Source organism: Benincasa hispida, chromosome 8, assembly GCF_027475165.1.
Source record: "Benincasa hispida cultivar pf3 chromosome 8, pf3_genome.v1.1, whole genome shotgun sequence".
Taxonomy (NCBI): domain Eukaryota; kingdom Viridiplantae; phylum Streptophyta; class Magnoliopsida; order Cucurbitales; family Cucurbitaceae; genus Benincasa; species Benincasa hispida.
Window position 1 is genome coordinate 41,548,111 of NC_143485.1, and position 18,656 is coordinate 41,566,766.

The window sequence follows — 18,656 nt, forward strand, 5'->3', positions numbered from 1 at the left end:
GTATTTATTAAACAAATATTTATATTAAATTTATTAAATTAACATTAATTAATTAATTATATTTCAAATGAAATTAATATATAAAATGAAAAACCGATGGGAGAGGGAAAGAGAAAATCCAAAGTTTTAGAAGGGTGAAAAATGAGGATGCATAGGTTAAAAACTATTAAAACAAATGTGGGACTTGGATGTAAGTATCCAAGAAAGAAAATGAAAAACATGAGAAAACAAAAGAAAGAGGAAAGGAAGAAAGAGGAGGGATCCGACAGTACACTGCAGTCCGCAGCTGATTCCCAGCATCAGAAATGGCGCGAGGATCATCGTCTTCAAAGAGGGACGAAGCGAAAGGAGAAATCGATCCGGGGATTGCAGCCCGAAAGCGGCTTAAGAAGCTCGCATTCTCTAATCACATACTTTCAGAAACCCAGGCAAAGCCTCAGGCGTATCTGAGCCCTTCAGCGACGGTTCTGAAGCACCATGGCAAAGACATAGTCAAGAAATCTCAGCGAAAGAATAGGTTCCTCTTCTCGTTTTCAGGCTTGCTTGCTCCCGTTAGTGGAGGCAAGATTGGGGAGCTTAAGGACTTGAGAACCAAGAATCCCATTCTCTATCTCGATTTTCCTCAGGTTCGTCAATTCTTCCATTCTCTAAACGCCTTTCTGTTTTTCTCTGCTTTGAAAGGTTCGTACAGTCTTTATCAATGTTTTTTTCATCCTGTTTCGTTGTCGTTTTTAGAATGATTACTGTAGCCCGTGCAGTAAGCAATTGTTTATCATCTTCATCCACTCCTAAAGATCTGATAGATAAATCCATATCAACACTCCAGATTATTTTCCATGTTCCTTATATACCTACTTCTTCCATTCTGGATTCTGCAAAATAGACTGAGAAGAGAAGTTATACTTTTCGTGGGGAAAGTTAGAATGAGAGGTTGAAGGATATGGCTTGACTCACGCGGCAGACGATAGTACTTAGACAAGGTAAACGATAACGTCAAAGATAGACGATAGCGTTTTGTGGAGGTAGATGATAATGTCTGAGGGAGGTAGACGACAGCTTCAAGAGATAGGCGATATCGTGTAGACGATAGCGTCAGGAAGTAGACGATAGATGATATCGTGTAGACGACTGCGACAGGAGGTAGACGACATCATGTAGACGATAGTGTCAGGAGGTAGACGATAGTATCAGAAAAGGTAAACGATAGTTTCAATTAAGCAGACGATAGGTAGTAAACGACAGTGGCAAGCCAACTTTTCCTTTATGATTTATTGTATTTGAAGTGTACATAGGTGATTTATTTATACAATATGGAATCCCTAATTTGGGAATGCAAAAAATAACTCAACAAAAACAAATGGTTAGATATTTTGTTGTAACCAACCTATTCCTTTGGTAAACCCTATTCTTTTGGTAGATAGGCAAGACTTTATGTGTTGGCATCCTTAATATCCTTAACATCCCCCCTCAAACGAGAGGGTAGTTCTACTACACCGAGTTTGGATCGAAGGTGGAAGAACTGTGAGTGTGATAAGGTCTTGGTGAGGCAATCAACGATTTGGTCGGAGGATGGTACATGACGAACATCAAGCTGACCACTGAGGACTTGATCATGAACGAAGTGAATGTTGATCTCAATGTGCTTGGTCCGCACATGAAACACTGGATTGACGGCTAGAGCACCGACGTTGAGGTTGTCACACCACAGGACTGGAGCCGACTTATGTTTGACGCCAATCTCAAACAGTAGTTGTTGCACCTAGACGATTTATGTAGAGGCATGGACGAGCGCTCTATATTCAGACTCTGTGCTGGACCGGGCGACAATGGATTGTTTCTTGGAGGACCAGGAGACAAGATTACCTCCAAGAAAGATGCAATAAGCAGCAACTGATTTTCGATCGTCTATGTTGGCTGCACAATCGACATCGGAGAAGGCCGAAACAGAAAGGTCGGACCCATGTTAAATATAGAGGCCAAAGTGTCGAGTGCTACTGACATATCTTAGTACTCTCTTTGCCGCGTGCTAGTGAACGTCCGTAGGTTGCTTTAAGTACTGGCTTAGATGATTAACCGCATATGTAATGTCAGGTCTCGTGGTGGTTAAGTACTGTAGGGTGCCAATCGTGCTCCGATAGATATAGGGATTGTCAAGAGGAGTGCCATCGGAGATAGAGAGTTGCTTGTTTAGAACACTTGGAGAGGGTGCCGGTTTTAGATCTCTAAGGTCAAGGCGGTGAAGTAGGTCCTTGACATACTTTTCCTAATTCAGTAGAACTCCATTGGGGACAGTGTGCAGTTGGACTCCAAGGAAGTAACGGAGTTGGCCAAGATCTTTTAGAACAAACTTGGAGTCCAAGGCTGTTACAAGCTTGTTGATTGACTGTTGATTGGTGCCTGTGATAATTACTTCATCAACATACCAGCAAGAGTATCAATGAAAGTTACAAACCATCGCTTTCCAATGGTGGTAGTAACAGGTGATGGACCCCAAACATCGCTATGGAAGAGGGTAAATGGTTTAGAAGGCTTATAAGGCTGAGATTTAAATGATACACGGGGCTATTTGACTTAGACACACACATCGCAATTTAACTTAGAGATATTAACATTATGAAAAGGATGAGGAAACAAATAATTCATATAATGGAAATTAGGGTGTCCAAGGCGATAGTGCCATAAGATATAGTCAGTTTCAGAAACAGAAAAATGAGATGAAAGTAAACTAGTCCTATCACATATCCCAAATGAGGCTTCTTCAGTGAGGAAATAGAGCCCTCTGTCATGTCGGGCAGTGCCGATCGTCATCCCCAAGTTCAGATCCTGAAAACCAACAGCATCAGGTGAAAAGATAACACGACATTTCAAATCCCTTGTAATTTTACAAACAGATAAAAGGTTGTAAGAGACTTTTGGCACATGCAACACATCTTGGAGAACGAAGCTCTCAAAGGGCGACGACTGTCCTTTTCCAGCAACTGGAGCAAAAGACCCATCAGCAATCCTGATGGGCGATAAGAAAGAAACTGGTCGGAGGAACTAATCAAGTGGTCTGTAGCCCCTGAATCTAAAATCCATGGTTTACTACCGGTTATACTAACAAAACCAAAGGAGTGAAGAGTACCTGTTTGGGCGATTGCACTTACTCTTACTGTACCAGAAGTGCTCTGGCGGTTTTCCTGATTCTGAGACTGTGTGTCTCCAGTTACTGATTCACCTACCAGTGCCCGACTTGACTGTCGTTTCCTTTCTGTCACTGATCTTTCGTGTGCTAAGTTTTCTTGCAATGTTCACACACTGGAGGCGGCTTACTGTTCTGTTTATCATAGGCAAGGCCTGAAGTTTTGAAAGCAGCGGAATCTGTCGGAGTCACAAGTGTATTATTCATTGCCCTAGACCTATCTTCCTCAAGATGTACTTCAGAACAAACTTCCATTAAGGATGGTATTGGATGGATTCCCAATATACGGCTTCGTACTGCATCGAACTTAGAGTTTAGTCCGACAAGAAAGTTGTATACACGGTCGGTCAGTCTCTCCTGTTGGGTTTTCCTCAATGGTGGCCAGGGTTTCGTCTCCATGCTCTGTTACTATGATGAAAAACACAGAGTAGAGATAGAAAATAGCACACACAAAGTTTACGTGGAAAATCCTAATTAGGGAGAAAAAACCACGAGATAAAGAATTCTTATTAGAAGACTGATACAATGAATACATAGTGACTACCAGCTTAAATAGAAAAAAGGGAAACCCTAGGATACAAGTAAAAAGACAGAAATGTCCCTAGAGTAAAAAACCTTAATTTCAACTTTTTTTTTTTTTTTTTTTTGAGGGAGAAGTATTTTTGATCAGTCAATTATGCAAAATTAAAGACAAGCTTTCAACCACAAAGAATGTGAAGTTTGTATTGTAATAGATAAGGCATGATTAATATTGGAGTATTTTGGTTTATATGGACTCCATTTAGTTGTTATTAGTAGCTATCAATTATTGGATAATCATTCTCTAATTATTAGAACTGGATGAAATTAATTTACTACTTGATTAATTATTAATTATCATTATTATTTTGCTAAACTCATCATATTTCAAATGATATATCATTTATCATAATATGAGATGCTTTGCTTGGTATTTGAGTCCACAACTTTAAAACAAGTTAAATATTGGCTTATTATTTATTTCTACCTGGAAAATGGATGTAAAAGTATATTTTTGGGTATGCGCAAGCTAGCATGGACGCTGATGGATATTTTAGATATATAAAGTATATAGTAGCCTTATTTTGAGGTGTAAATTGCCTTTCTATAGTTTACAGAAATATCCCCTTTTTCCCCTCCTTGAATGCTGATGTAGATTTTATGTGGTCATGAAGCATCCAGTGGTAGAATTGTTCCGACTACTATTTGTTTTTCTTTTCAGGGGCGTATGAAGTTGTTTGGAACTATCATGTATCCGAAGAACAGATATTTGACTTTGCAGTTCTCTAGAGGCGGAAAGAATGTGATGTGTGAAGATTATTTTGATAATATGGTTAGTCCTTTTGCTTTTCCTTTTTGTCCCTCATTTTTGGCAACTCCATTTCTCTTCATCTTCATCGAGTGCTTCAATGAAAAGTTTCCCCCCAACTTGTAAGATCTATAGCACAATAAATGATCGTTGTAGCTGGTTTTATAAATATGATGTGGATGTTTCTTTATGTACTACTTTCGTTTTTTATCTTTCCGGTTGAAATCGTCATTGTTTGTGATTTTTCTTTTAAAGAGGCAAAAATTCTCTGGTGCAATGCAAATTGGGCTCTCCTTTGGGAAGCTTTGTTAAAGGAATAAAAAAACCTTTCATGGGAAAGAACAAGATTTTCGACGACTTTCAGAAAATTATTGTTTGTGGCCTTCCCTTTTCATTCTATTATTGCCATTGGAGAGTGTTTTAACTTCTTGGCTTTTGTCGGTCTTTTCCCCATGAAACTTTGTCTCGTCAATAAAATGCTTTTTTTTTTCCTTTTTAGTTTTGTTTTAAAAAATATTTATCCTTTAAGTTTGTTAGCCCTCTTGTTTAGACTTAATGTATAAACTTTTCTTTTGGCGTTCTTTTGTTTTTAGATAGTTTCTTAATACAGATAAGATTGTGGGGTGCTTTTTTTCCCTTCCCTTTTAATAATTAGGTTATGGTTGGATCCCACACTTGATAGTGAGTTGGTCTTTGATCTGGTCTGGAGGATTAAGATTCCTAGGAAAGTTAAGTTCTTTACGTGGCTAGTTTTGCGGGGTCGGGTGAACACTTTGGATAGGCTTGCTAGGAAGAGGACCTCGTTATTGGTCCTTTCTCCTGTATTCTGTGTCAGAAGGTGGAGGAAGACCTAGATCACTTTCTTTGGGACTGTCGGTATGTGAGTTTTGTGTGGAATTACTTCTTGCAGGAGTTTGATGTTCAGATAGCTGGGCAAAGTGATATTAATACGACGACCGAGGAGTTCTTCCTTCATATGCTTTCCAGAGAGAAACCGTTTTTTGTGATTTGCTGGGGTGTGTGATGTATTGTGGGATATTTGGGGTGAAAGGAACAATAGAGTGTCTAGAGGCATGGATAGGGACCTTAATGAGGTTTGGTCCTTAGTGAGGTTTCATGTTTTTCTGTGAGTTTCGGTTTCGAAGCTTTTTTGTAACTATTCTCTAGGAAACGTCTTACTTAGTTGGAATCTCTTTCTGCAGAAGGGATGTCTGGTGGGCTTGTTTTTATTTATTTATTTTGTTTTATTTTTAGCCCTTGTATTCTTTCATTTTTTCTCAATGAAAGTTGTTGATTCTAAATAAAAAAAAAAGGTAGGTTCTTAACCTTTTTGCAGTGAATTCATTAATGCATCAGAATAATCAGCTGACTTTACTTTCCTTAAAACCCTGGTTAATCACAACGAGGAAATTCTTATCTTAATCTTGTTATAAAAGTCAATACAGATGGCATCACTGTGAATAAACAAAGTAGAACAGTTCCAATGAAGCGTGGTGCCTAAAATGCTGATGCCCAAGATGCAAGACGTCTGTTAGTATTAGGCCTTTTGTCTGAGCAGACAACAAGTCAAGCATTGGCCACAGCTTGTGAACATCTAGCAAGATTTCTTCTTAAAATGAAATGTTTGTCCGATAAAAGTATGGCAAGGGCAATCATCCCCCACCAAAAAAAGAAAAAAAAGTTGTTATCCTGGTGTTTTGGTTAAAGATGCCTCATGTCGATACTATATGGTGTCATTTTCTCTTCCCTGTTGGTATTTATTATCTTCAGATTAAGGGCATTTGTTCAAATTCACTATGTTAAATGACGTTTTTAATTTAATCATTGTACTATCCTAAACACTTTTTTCTTGGTATTTAAGAAATATGCCATCGAAGCATGTACATATGAATCAACCATTCTTTTCTCTGACTGCAGATTGTCTTTTCTGATGCATGGTGGATTGGAACTAAAGATGAAAATCCAGAGGAGGCTCATCTTGATTTTCCTATAGAATTGACTACTGTAAGTTTCTTGATAACTCTTAGGTCCTTAAAATGTGATTTTATTTTATTTTTATTTATTTATTTGTTATTGTTGTTGTATGCCTACATTTCCATGTAAAATTCCAGCGAGCATCTCATTTCTCAAGATCATTTATGGAGCAGAATAATGGAAATGCTTCTCTTATGAGAGCGACAGACTAATTTATGCTGTGAAAGGACTATAATTTTTGTTGTCTAAACTTTTTAATTTTCCTCATGTAACCATTTAGCAAAAAGAGAAGTAACTTAACTGGTCAGTAACATTACTTCTTACTTTTCTAAATAGTCGTTTAGTTATTTTTAATTTGTAACTCTACTTTGGATCTCCATGAAGCTGATTTTATTATTACAAGAAGCCTACTACTACTGATTCTAACTTCCCGATCATGTTTCTATATTGAAGTTATTCACTGGGCTGGTTGATGTGATTGCTCTAGGTTACCGTTTGATCCATATTTGTGTATTTCTTCCTGTCCTGTGGATCTCCCTTTCTTATTATATTTTTCTACTTTAGTACACTCTTTACCACTTGTAATTAGCTATAGTACTTGTATAAATTCTAGTGCCGTATCTTTCTTGGGGGCTTATATATAAAGGTTCCTGTATAGTTGTTTTTGTGTACTGGTGCTGTTTTTCCTGTCTTTCTGTTGTACTTTCATTTTCTGAATTGAAGCTCATCTTGAGAGAGAGGGAGAGTGAGAGCGTTTGCTAACTCCTAGCTGTTATATGTCAGGGACAATGTGGAGAATGTGACTTTAACGGTGGTGCTGGTGTTACCGGTTTGAGTAAGCAGAGTGTTCAAAAGAAGGGAATCAATCCTGCTGTAGAAAATTCCCTTAAAGGAGAACATGGAGATGATTTAGTGGACCTCAAAGACAACGTTACAAATTCAATAAAGACTACGCCAGTTAGACATTCTGAAAGATCTGCCAGAAAAGTATTCAAGTATTACCCTTTGCATATACCGATTATCTTATTATCAACAAGGCAGAAAACAATAGGGATTCTTGTCGAATAATATTTTGCATCAAATGCCTTATTTCATCGGCAATCTCCATTCTACGATTGGTAGAAGATTATGCTGCATGACCATATTATAGATGCATATTTGATAATTGATTTATGATTTTAAAGTTAGATCTTTGAAATCTGTTTTTCAAAGAGTCGACATGTGTTTAGCTTGTCTTCGGCCTTCTTAGGTGGCCTCCATTTCATAGAGAGAGCATTATGTGAGTTTGTGGTGTTGACTGTTCTCCAAGAGGTTAGGTTGGAAAGGAATTGTCTTCAAGAAATGGAGAACTCTTGAAAGGAAGTGTGGGATCTTATTATTTTGTAGCCACCTATAAGGCTTCTGATGTGTCCTTAAGTTGAGATTGAACTTGGATTAAGAAACTAGTGATTGAAACGTGTTACCATATCAAAGGAAAGTTCAAAAGGTTTACCAAGCATTCAAGAGGCTTACTTTTCTCTCTATACTATTTCCAAAATATGTATATCCCCCACTTCTCCCAGTCTCTATTATTTATAAACACTATTCCCTAAAAAAGCTCATTAACCAATTATTAATATACAATTACTAATTTTCTAACAGCTTCTTTATTTAAATATTCTTTCAATTATTTTATTTTCTACGATCTTAGGTAATTGGGGAGCCTTTTTGTAACCTTGACTTTCGGGAGGCTTTTGCCTTGGGTTATGTATTTTGTTTATGAATGAAATTAGTTTCCGTGAAAAGAAATGTCCACTTAAGTTCTTCACATTCTCGGAGAAAGTGCAACCATTTGTACCATTGCCCGTCTCAAGTAATGACAGTATACATCCGTTTAAAAAAAAAAAGTAATGACAGTATACACATACTCTAAGTAGTTGAATTAATGAAACCAGCACCGCATTAGTCCGGGACGTTTCTCTAGTTCAACTACCTTAAGCCCATGCAAAATTCCAGATTCTTTCACTTGATCAGCTGGGCCGTGCTATTTGCTATATAGTACATTGTTTTGTATTTATAATCCTTATAAGGCTGTACAAATATGAAACTACCAACATAACATTCAGTCCATCTTTTGTCTTGTTGGTAGATAAATAATCTTTCAACAATCTCAGATCAAATGTGAGTTAATTGCAACTTCTTCATTCTCATATATTCCTATTCATGTTGAGGCTCATTTCAGCTAATTTTGATGATTTTTCTGTGATCTGTTCAGCGAAATAATTAATTTAAGTTATTTTTTATTCTTGTTAAGTTTTGCAGAGGTGTCTTCTGAGGATGAGTCCACTAGCACCTACGCTGATTTGTCTGAAGGAGAAGAAAAGAACATTGTCATACATGAACCTTCAATTGGAGATCATGCTCGTGAAAATATCCCATTTATGATTCTTGAGTAGTTGTTTTCATTCATTCTCTGCAACTTTGTATTATTGTTGATTCAGTCTTAAAATTTGTCCGCTTCTGTATGTTCGCTCCCTTAATTGATTACTACAGACAGAAGATCTCTCTGTTGATTCTATGGATGAAGATGCTGGGGAAATTAGACCCCCATTTCTTGAAGGAAATCAGACATCAATTTCTACGGAAAAAAAAAGTTCTCTGGCCAAGGGAAGTGCTCAGAGTGATACTCGTGGACTTGTCCAACCTACTCTACTTAGTTTGTTCAAGAAAGTGGAGGAGAAGGTAATATCTGAAGACCTTTACTTAATATGTGGAAATAGGTTGGTTTGGAATTCATTTGCTGCTACATTTAGGAGTTTATTAAAACTACTGATTATTTTTTTGATGCAAAAGGAAAGGATCATTAAAGACAGATTAAAGTACAAGCAAGAGCTGTTACAACCTAGCTATCGAGGAACCAAAACAAGAATACTCCCCCTCAAAGTATAAAACACTTGGTGAAGCAATGGAAAGGCATTTACATGCCCCTTAGTTGTTAACAGTAATAATAATGTTTTACAAAAGTCAGCACAAAAGTGATCGTAATTTTAGAGCAAAGTATTAAAATGTGTCAGTTACTTACCTATAAACCCTCTGTAGTCTTATCCTTAGATCCTCCTATTACATTCCATAAATATTTAAGACTGCTGCACGCCAAAGAATTCTCCCTATCCTCATGACTGGAAGATTACTAAGCATTTCCTCCCTACTGCTCCAATTAAGGAATAGTCATCTATCGTATTCACGATTAAAGATGGAAGCAGAAGAAGGCCTCCTCCCCAGAGAACAGAACGAAGATATGAGCCTTGTGCATTACAGCTTTAAAGATTTTGAAATTTTCAATATATGACGTGATAGATTCCTTAGCTGATACAATTTTCAATGGAAGACAGAGAATATGAGATAACATTCTTCTAGAGCACACAAAAATCATAAAACAAGAAACTATTAAAATGAAAAGACCATCCAACATATTTGGAAAACATGGTTGTTTCTTTCCATCCAAATGACCCAACAAAGTGCTGAAACTGCAAATTCCAAAAAGCTCTCAATCTTGTGCTAGTAACTCCTCCAAAATTGTCTTATCCAAATAATGAACTTTATATCTTTATTCTCACATATATTTGAAATGAATGCTTACTGTTTTCAGAGAACATCAAGAAGTTCAAAGAGGTCTTCAACACCCAAAGGTTCTAATATATATATATATTTTGGATAAGACCAAAGGTTCTAATATTTTTCATTGATTTTATCATGATGACCATGAGAATACTACAGTAACATCAAATCTGCAAATTTGGTTTCCTACAGTTTCTGTCCAAAAGATGCAGCTGTCTGGTTCAAAGCGAAAGATTGATCAGGTTACAAATCTTCATTTTAAAATAACATCTTTTCTCCTCAAAATGCCTATTGGATTGTCATGTATTTTCAGGATGAAGGATTAAGGAAGAGGAGGGCTGTCCGGGGACAAGATGATGGTCAATATCTTTCTTGCTCTCTCCATTTACTTACTGCTAGTTATTTCTCTAACAGGCTTAGATATGACAATATTGGCTTACTAAGAATTTATCACCTCTCTTGTATGCTGGGTTCTCATGGAAATTCTAATAGGATTGCTCAAGCAATCATACAACTGTAGTAGATCTATTAGAACATTGATTCTCATTTCCGCAAGATAGATGTGCATCTGTATTTGGACTAATTTTCGGTGCTCTATATTGTAGGCAGTTTATGCTAATTTGGGTTCTGGAATCAGCTAGTGTAGTTTTATAATCACCTTCAGTTGACTGTCTTTATATGGTATTCTTACATGGTCGGTTGATGTATATTAGCTTGAATTTGCAGGAGGAAAAATCCAGAAGAAAGATACAGAATATGAGGTACTGGTGCCATTTTTACAAATTGTCCTTTCAAAAGTTTGCTGCTTGATTAGCTTCAGGATTTCTTGTATGCACCAATCCAACTTGAAGTGGACATGCTTCCCTAAGTTATTATCTAACTGCACAAGTTGCCATTTTGCAGCCAGTAGTATCTTAATAGTAATCAACTTAAGGCATGTTTGGAATAACAATTGCTTAAAAATGTGTTTTTAACGCCTTGAAAGTCATACCAAAAGACTCTTATCTGCTGGTGAAAAGGTCTCATCACAAATAATACTTTTTGCTTCCTACTTTTCAATATCTTATGATTTTTTTTAAGGGTGTTTTAAATGACAAAACCACTAGAAATATTTTTAAATATGGAAAAACATTTTACTATATTTGTAAATAAGTTGGCTCATTATTTTATATTTGAAAACAACAATTTTCTTAATAATATTTTGTTATTTATTTTATCAATGAAATCTAATGTGTTAACACACGAGGTTTCTAAAATGGTCCGTGTTAGTTTTTGCTTGGTGCAATTAACAAAAAGCCCTAAATAATTTTACGTTGTTAATTAAAAAGGGGCACTTTGGCATCCTTCAAATTACTTCAGCCAGTCACTTCTTCTCACGTCTTATTGCCTCATCATGCTACAAATGAGGGTTTTTAGAATTTAGTTTAAAATGTTATTGGTTTCCGTACTTTTGGCCTCATCCAAATTTAGTCCTTGTACTTTCAAATGAAATTCTAAATGTAGTGTGTGTACTTTCAAATGTTTTAATAAATCTTAAAATTCGTTCTTATTGTTAGTTTTAAGTTGATTTGTATTGAAATTGGTTCAATTATAATAATAAATAATTTCTATGCAAGAAAAGAGACCCGTGAGTATGTCTCCAAAATTTATAGAGGAAAAGCTAATAAAGACTTTTTTTAGGAAGAGTTAACAATAAACTAACGGTGAGACTAGTTTAAAGATTTATTAGTAGGAAGATTAAAATGGAACGAGACCCGAAATAAGGGATCAAATAGTATTATAACCAAAAATTTAATACGTTCTGAATTTGCAACTCCACGTAGTCTATTTCCATTTACTATTCACGAATCATGATTCCGATAACTGTCGAACACTCCACTAAAGACCGACAACTACACTCTTCACACTGTAGATATATTTCTGAAATGGTTGACGGTAGATGTCATTGTATACTAAGTATGCTTTATCTATATCTTGTAGGTTAAAGATGATATTGAAGAGTTGTCGAGTTCTCAAGAGGTGAGTGTTCACTGCCTATTTTATAACCTATATCCTTCCATATTTTTTAGAATATTGGACTGGAAGTTAGTGGGCCCTAGGTTTATACTCATTTGGGGTCTGATGGCAATATTCGACTGAGCTACTCTTTTGCTTTTACATATAGTCAATTTCTCACTGTGATTCTTTAATTATTAATTGTTTGGAGATATACCGGCTTTTACTCTCCTTATCTGAAATTGGAACACCTTTTGTATACCATTTGAATGGTTCCTTTGTACTCTTAGATATCTTCGGATATTTCATATCGATGAAATTGTCTCTTATCCAAAAAAGAAAGAACTATTAATTGTTTACAATAGTCTCTACCCTTTATAAACTTCTCACCGTTGTACCTCAAACCATGTTTGTTGGAAAGCTATTATTTCTATACTGTGATTATTTATTTCATGTAAAGTTAAGAACAAAATGGGTTCTCCATATGCCTAAAAATGTAGCTCTTGATCATGATCACCAAAAAGCGTCCACATTGTCGTAAACTTTTCAGATGCCGGTGATTAAATTAAAATGTTTGAATAATTCAGTGATAGGAATCAATATAGAGATTCCCAAAAGGGATTACAACCAGTCTTCCTCTCACTCTAAAGAGAAGATCTACACACTAGAACAGAAAATATAAAAACCATCTGCCTTAAACAACAACTATATATATATATATATATAAGATAACTATAAAAATAACTACAAATAACTTCAAGTAACTGATTCTCATTCTAACTGTCTTTGTTGCCACTGGATGAGGTTTCTCCATTCATAACCAACTCTTTTCCATTTGCCTTGACCTTACATATGTGAATATAACGGGTGGCCTAACAGTACTTCTCCCTTCCAAACTCAACTTGTCCTCAAGTTGAAAAGCTGGAAATTGACACTGAGAATCATCCAAAATCTCCCACGTTGCTTCATGGACCGGTAACCCCTTCCACTGCACTAAAACCTCCCAATTTTGAGTGTAAGATTCTTGCGATAACCGCTAACTAATTCAGGCTCCGTAATCCACTCAAAAGAATTGGAAAACTGAGGAAGAACCGGTTGAATTGTATGAGTGGGGCCCACCAACTTCAACTGAGAAACATGAAAAACTGGATGGATGTTAGCTCCCTCAGGTAGAGTTAACTTGTATTCTACTGGGCCCACCTTTGCTAAAATTTGATGGGGCCCAAAAAATTTGGGAGACAGTTTGACGTTTCTTCTATTGGCCAAGTTTCGAAACACCCAATCTCCCACCGCATACTCCACCTCACGTCGCTTCGTATCAACAAATTTTCATCTTGTCCTGAGCCACCCTCAAATGTTCCTTGAGAGCTCCTAAATCGACATCACGGACCTTCAATTGTTGGGCCAATGTAGAGTTTGGTGTGAGAGAATCTCCATAATATATCAATGGAGGTGGTACACGTCCATAAACTGCCTGATAAGGAGTGATGCCAATAGAAATGTGATAGGTTGTATTGTACCAATATTCAGCCCGATGCAACCATTTGATCCAGATTCCTTAGGACGCTCACTACAAAAACATCTCAAATAGGCCTCTAAACAAAGGTTGACTACTTCAGTTTGGCCATCGGATTGTGGATGGTAGGTAGAACTGAAATTTAATTTGGCCCCAGCCGCACGAATCATCTCATGCCAGAAGTTACTCATGAAGATCTTATCACAATCCGAGACAATAGGCTTAGGATAACCATGAAGACGAACTACTTCCTTCACAAAGATATCTGCTACACTTTTGGCAGTAAAAGGATGCTTTAGTCCTAGAAAATTATTGTACTTAGTCAATCTGTCCACCACCACTAAGAGTGCATCAAAAAAACCTATTTTGGGTAGGCCTTCAACAAAATCCATGGAAATAACCTCCCATATGACTTCAGGAATACCGAAGGGTAATAATAATCCAGCTGGACTCATGGCCAGTGATTTATTTTGTTGACACACCAAACATTCTTCCACAAACTTCTTAACATCCTGTTTCATGCCCTCTCCCAATACAACTCTCCCAAACAACCTTTTATAAGTTCGCAGAAAACCAGAATGACCCCCAAATACAGAAGCATGATCGGTGTGGAGAATGGTCGGTAGTAAAGTAGAGGAACGCGACAAAACTAACCTACCCTTGTATTTGATAATACCTTGCTGCCATGTCAAATATGGGAACTGCTTTCATCATCCTTCAATTGTTGTATAATGTCATTCAATTTCGGGTCTCACTCGACTTCGTCACAAATCACCTGTATATCAAGAAGACTTGGGACAAATAATTAGGCAAGATGGACAGTGGGTTGTACTCGAGATAAGGCATCGACCACCTTATTCTCAATGCCTGGTTTATACTTAACTTAAAATCATATCTCAACAATTTAGATATCCATTTTTGATATTGAGGTTGGATGACACGTTGTTCCAACAAAAACTTCAAAGCTCTCTTATCAGTGCGTACCACAAATTTCCGACCTAATAAATAAGGTCTCCATTGTTGAATTGCAAATATCACAAACATTAATTCACATTCATAAATTGACGTAGCCCACTCACTCAGATACAAGGTATGGCTAAAATAGGTAATGGACCGTTTGTTTTGAGTAAGAACCGCAACAATTCCATGACCTGAAGCACCAGTTTTAATTTCAAAAGGCTGAGAAAAATCTGGTAAGCCTAGAACCCGAAGTGTTACCATAGCATTTTTCAATTTCTCGAAAGCTTCTTGAGCTTCATTAGACCATGCAAACATTCCCTTCTTCAGTAGTTGATTCAAAGGGGCAGCCAGACTACCATAATTTTGCACAAATCTCCGATAATAACCGGTCAATCCCAAAAAACCACGGACTTCCTTCACGGTAGTTGGAGTAGTCCATTCCAGCATTACTCTGACCTTCTCAGGATCTGCTTCTACTCCCTTGCCATAAATTAAATGACCAAGATATTCAATTCGTTCACGAGCAAATTGACATTTCTTTTGATTGGCATACAAACTATTATCTCTCAAAATAGTGAAGACTTGCCACAAGTGCAATAAGTGTTCTTCCAAATTACGACTATAAACCAAAATATCATCAAAGAAAACCAAAACAAACTTATGTTGTTACGGGCGGAATACTTTATTCATCAAAGCCTGAAAAGTGGATGGCGCATTGGTTAAACCAAAAGGCATGACCAGAAATTTATAGTGCTCCTCATGAGTTCGAAAAGCCCTTTTTTCAACATCACTTGGATGCATACGGATTTGGTGGTAACCCGACTTTAAATCAATCATTGAAAATAAGGTTGACCCTTGTAACTCATCAAACTCCTCTATCACTGGAATTGGGAACAACGCCATCTCCCATCTTTCTTTTTCACCAACAAAACAAGACTCGAGTAAGGACTAACACTTGGTCTGATGATGCCAGAATCCAACATCTCCTGAACTAATTTCTCCATTTCATCCTTTTGATGATAAGCATATCGATAAGGTTGCATATTCAGTAGAGAAGAACTGGGTTTAAGAAAAATATGATGCTTCCCTCCTCTATTTGGTGGTAACTCGTTTGGCCACTCAAAAATATCATCAAACTCTGTTAACAATTCTGGAATTGACTCCTTGATGGTGTACACTTTATGTATCCCATACCATTTTGCCAAAAAAACGCCTCCTTCCATGGCACGATATTCCACCAAATAACCCTGATCGTCCGAGCCCCACGAGTTAATAATTTTTTTTAAGCCAACTTGTGTCTTTGTTAAACTTGGGTCTCCCTCCAATACAATCTCATGAGGCTCTTTATTAATTTTCCTAGTTAAATTCTTCCAATCAACTTCAGTGACCCAAAGAGTAAACAACCACTGCATACCCAAAATAACACCAACACTTCCCATTTCTAGAGGTAAAAATTTGTCGTAGATGATGAACGTACCCAGCTGTGACTCAACCTTTTTGCAAATACCCTTGCCTTTCACAGCCTTCCAGTCCCCATAAGCACACTATAATTGGATGTATCAACTATTGGTAATTTCAAAACATCAACCACCCATTGAGAAATTAAATTATGGGTCGCCCCACAATCAATCAGAACAATTACCCGCTCAGTACCGATCATGCCATCCAACTTCATTGTTCCTGGATTAGTTAAACCCACTACTGAATTGAGAGACAATTCCACGACGGGCTCTGATTCAGGTTCAACAATCGTTTGCTACAACTCCATTGGCCCACAAACTTTGTCCCCCTCCTCAAACACTTCCATATCTTCGGAATGATCACATACCACAAGAATGCATAATTCACATTGATCGCAAATTTTACAACGATAACCAGCAGAATACCGTTCATCACAACAAAAACACAATCCCTTCTCCCATCGAGCTTGAAATTCCGCATCAATCAAACGTTTAGCCAGACCATCCTGTCGATTGCTAGCAGTGGAAACGCCCCGAAGAGTAATCGTCCACATGGGAATGTCCGGTTGCTTTCCCCGGTCTTTGGTAGTTGAAGCGGTGCCATGAGGAAGAAACGAAGAACGTGGGCTTGTTTTATAAGTGAAAACATTATTGAGGCCCGCTTCAAATTGGGTTAGTTCACGATTTTTAACCAACTGGGCTATTTTCATCATTTGGTTAAGCCTAATTGGAGCCCAACATTCGACCTCTACTTTAATCCAAGGGACTAAACCATTCATAAATGTATTCTCCAGAACCTCATCAGAAAGTTGAGGCAGAGGGGCAACTAACCAATCAAAACGATTTTGATACTCTTCCACGGTAGTCTCCTGCTTGATGGCCAAAAACTATCCACACACCGAACCCTGTCTAGCGGAACGAAATCGTTCAAGTAAACCCAATTTCAATTTGCCCCAACTTGTAAACAGTTGACGTTCCTCTTTTGCTCGGTAACAATCCAACGCTGCTAACTCAAAAACTGATAATTGCGACTGTCAACTTCTTAGATCGGTAAGTTTATGGATATGAAAATATTGATGCACGGAATAACCAAGAATCTGGATCTGTCCCATTAAACACCGACATTTCAACTTTTTTAAATTTGCTACGATCATTGTCTTTGGAACTGTTGTTGGAGTGCAAATGCGCCAAAATGTTGGGGGAGGTGTCATTGTCACTCATACTGGCAGTCAGAGAAGAACTTCCCACAACGGTAGACCCATCAGAACGATTATGGAGCATAGCCAAAGAAAGAAGCCAAAAGTTTCCTCATTTCTTCAGAAGCCTTCTATTGTTGGTCAGCTTGAATTATAAATCGTTCAACACTCTTCGCTAATGAAGAGTTTCATCCATCACGGATAACTTCTGAACACTGATCTTGATCTCTGCAATTTCCTTGTCCATAGCCTCTAAACGCTCCTCAAATTTCTTTTACGCCATTGAACCAAAATGCCCCAGGTTGAGGGCTATGATAGGAATCAATATAGAGATTCTTATCAACTTCAAAGGATATCCCAAAAGGGATTACAACCAGTCTTCCTCTCACTCTAAAGAGAAGATCCACACACTAGAACAGAAAACATAAAAACCATCTGTCTTAAACAACTATATATATATAACTATCAAAATAACTACAAGTAACTCCAGGTAATTGATCCTCATTCACGACCTTACTTGAACAGGATCTGTTCTATAGGTTGTACAACTGTGTCCTTGAGTTCTAAATAACTGATCTTCATTCTAAGTGTCTTTGGTGCCACTGGATGATGCTTCTCCATTCATAACCAACTCTTTTCCTTTTGCCTTCTTCCTTACATATGTGAAGATAACTGGTGGCCGAACATTCAGCAATTAAACTTTAAATGGGAGACAAAAGATGAAATCAAAGTGATAATTTAGGGACTAGATGAATAGTTTAACTATAACATATTCCTTTCATAAATATTGGTTAGAATCTTGCACATTGTTGCTCACAATTTTGTTTGGCATTTAGGACACTGATGAAGACTGGACAAGTTGAGGTTGTTACATTCTAACAATGGTAAGCCACAGCAGCAGATAGGATTGCATTGCAGGGGTTATATTCAAAATAAAGAGAATGCTATGCTCCACCAGTTTCTTTGATGCTGCTGGCTAATTGAAATTATAGAAATTTAACCATGAAATGATATTGAAAAGTTTTTATCAGAGTTGGGCAATGTAATATTATGTTTTTGATGTACCAGAGAGATCCACTGTTACACATTTCCTAGGGACCAGACCTGCAGCTTAAAGGTTAAAAAGTGTTCAGAAGATTTTATGCAGCTTATATAAACTATGGAGCGTCTGTGCCTTTGGATAATATGATTATATTAGTTACCATTGTTTCTAGACAATCCAACATGTAACCAATCAAACTAAGCACCGCTAAATTCATCAAGACATCTTTTGACCAAGAGATGATAGGTTTAAAATCTCTCCCTACCTATTGAACTCAGTTACACAATATAGAATGTATCAGCAAAATTCCTAAACTACTCCATGAGATAAGGTTTATAGGTTTAATTATAAAAAATAAGGTTTAAAAATTACCTTTTTGAGTTTTCAAAATTTTACGTATTTTTGAAA

General features: G+C 37.0%; 1 protein-coding gene across 3 annotated transcripts; it reads left to right on the plus strand.

Moving 5' to 3' along the window:
• The first annotated feature begins 190 nt into the window (after positions 1-190).
• RHL1 (root hair initiation protein root hairless 1 (RHL1)) lies at positions 191-18,424 on the plus strand. Of its 3 annotated transcripts, none has more exons than XR_005483225.2 (12): positions 191-626; positions 4,422-4,532; positions 6,426-6,512; positions 7,266-7,477; positions 8,776-8,891; positions 9,013-9,203; positions 10,111-10,187; positions 10,272-10,321; positions 10,393-10,438; positions 10,806-10,840; positions 12,060-12,098; positions 18,043-18,424. XR_005483225.2 is itself a non-coding variant. In XM_039037826.2 (12 exons), the coding sequence occupies exons 1-12, from the start codon at positions 306-308 to the stop codon at positions 18,067-18,069; spliced, it is 1,275 nt and encodes a 424-aa protein (XP_038893754.1). In that variant the 5' UTR covers positions 192-305; the 3' UTR covers positions 18,070-18,424. The 3 variants fall into 3 exon arrangements, 1 of the variants encoding a protein (XP_038893754.1); XR_016531300.1 differs by having other exon boundaries at positions 10,111-10,150; positions 10,685-10,840; XM_039037826.2 differs by having other exon boundaries at positions 192-626; positions 10,111-10,150.
• The last annotated feature ends 232 nt before the right edge of the window (positions 18,425-18,656 follow it).

Excerpts from the sequence above, each read along its gene's own strand:
- RHL1 (XM_039037826.2), top strand. The coding sequence starts at position 306 with ATGGCGCGAGGATCATCGTCTTCAAAGAGGGACGAAGCGAAAGGAGAA. Across the intron at positions 627-4,421 it reads TCTATCTCGATTTTCCTCAG|GGGCGTATGAAGTTGTTTGG; the intron begins GTTCGTCAATTC and ends TTTTCTTTTCAG. Across the intron at positions 7,478-8,775 it reads TCTGCCAGAAAAGTATTCAA|TTTTGCAGAGGTGTCTTCTG; the intron begins GTATTACCCTTT and ends ATTCTTGTTAAG.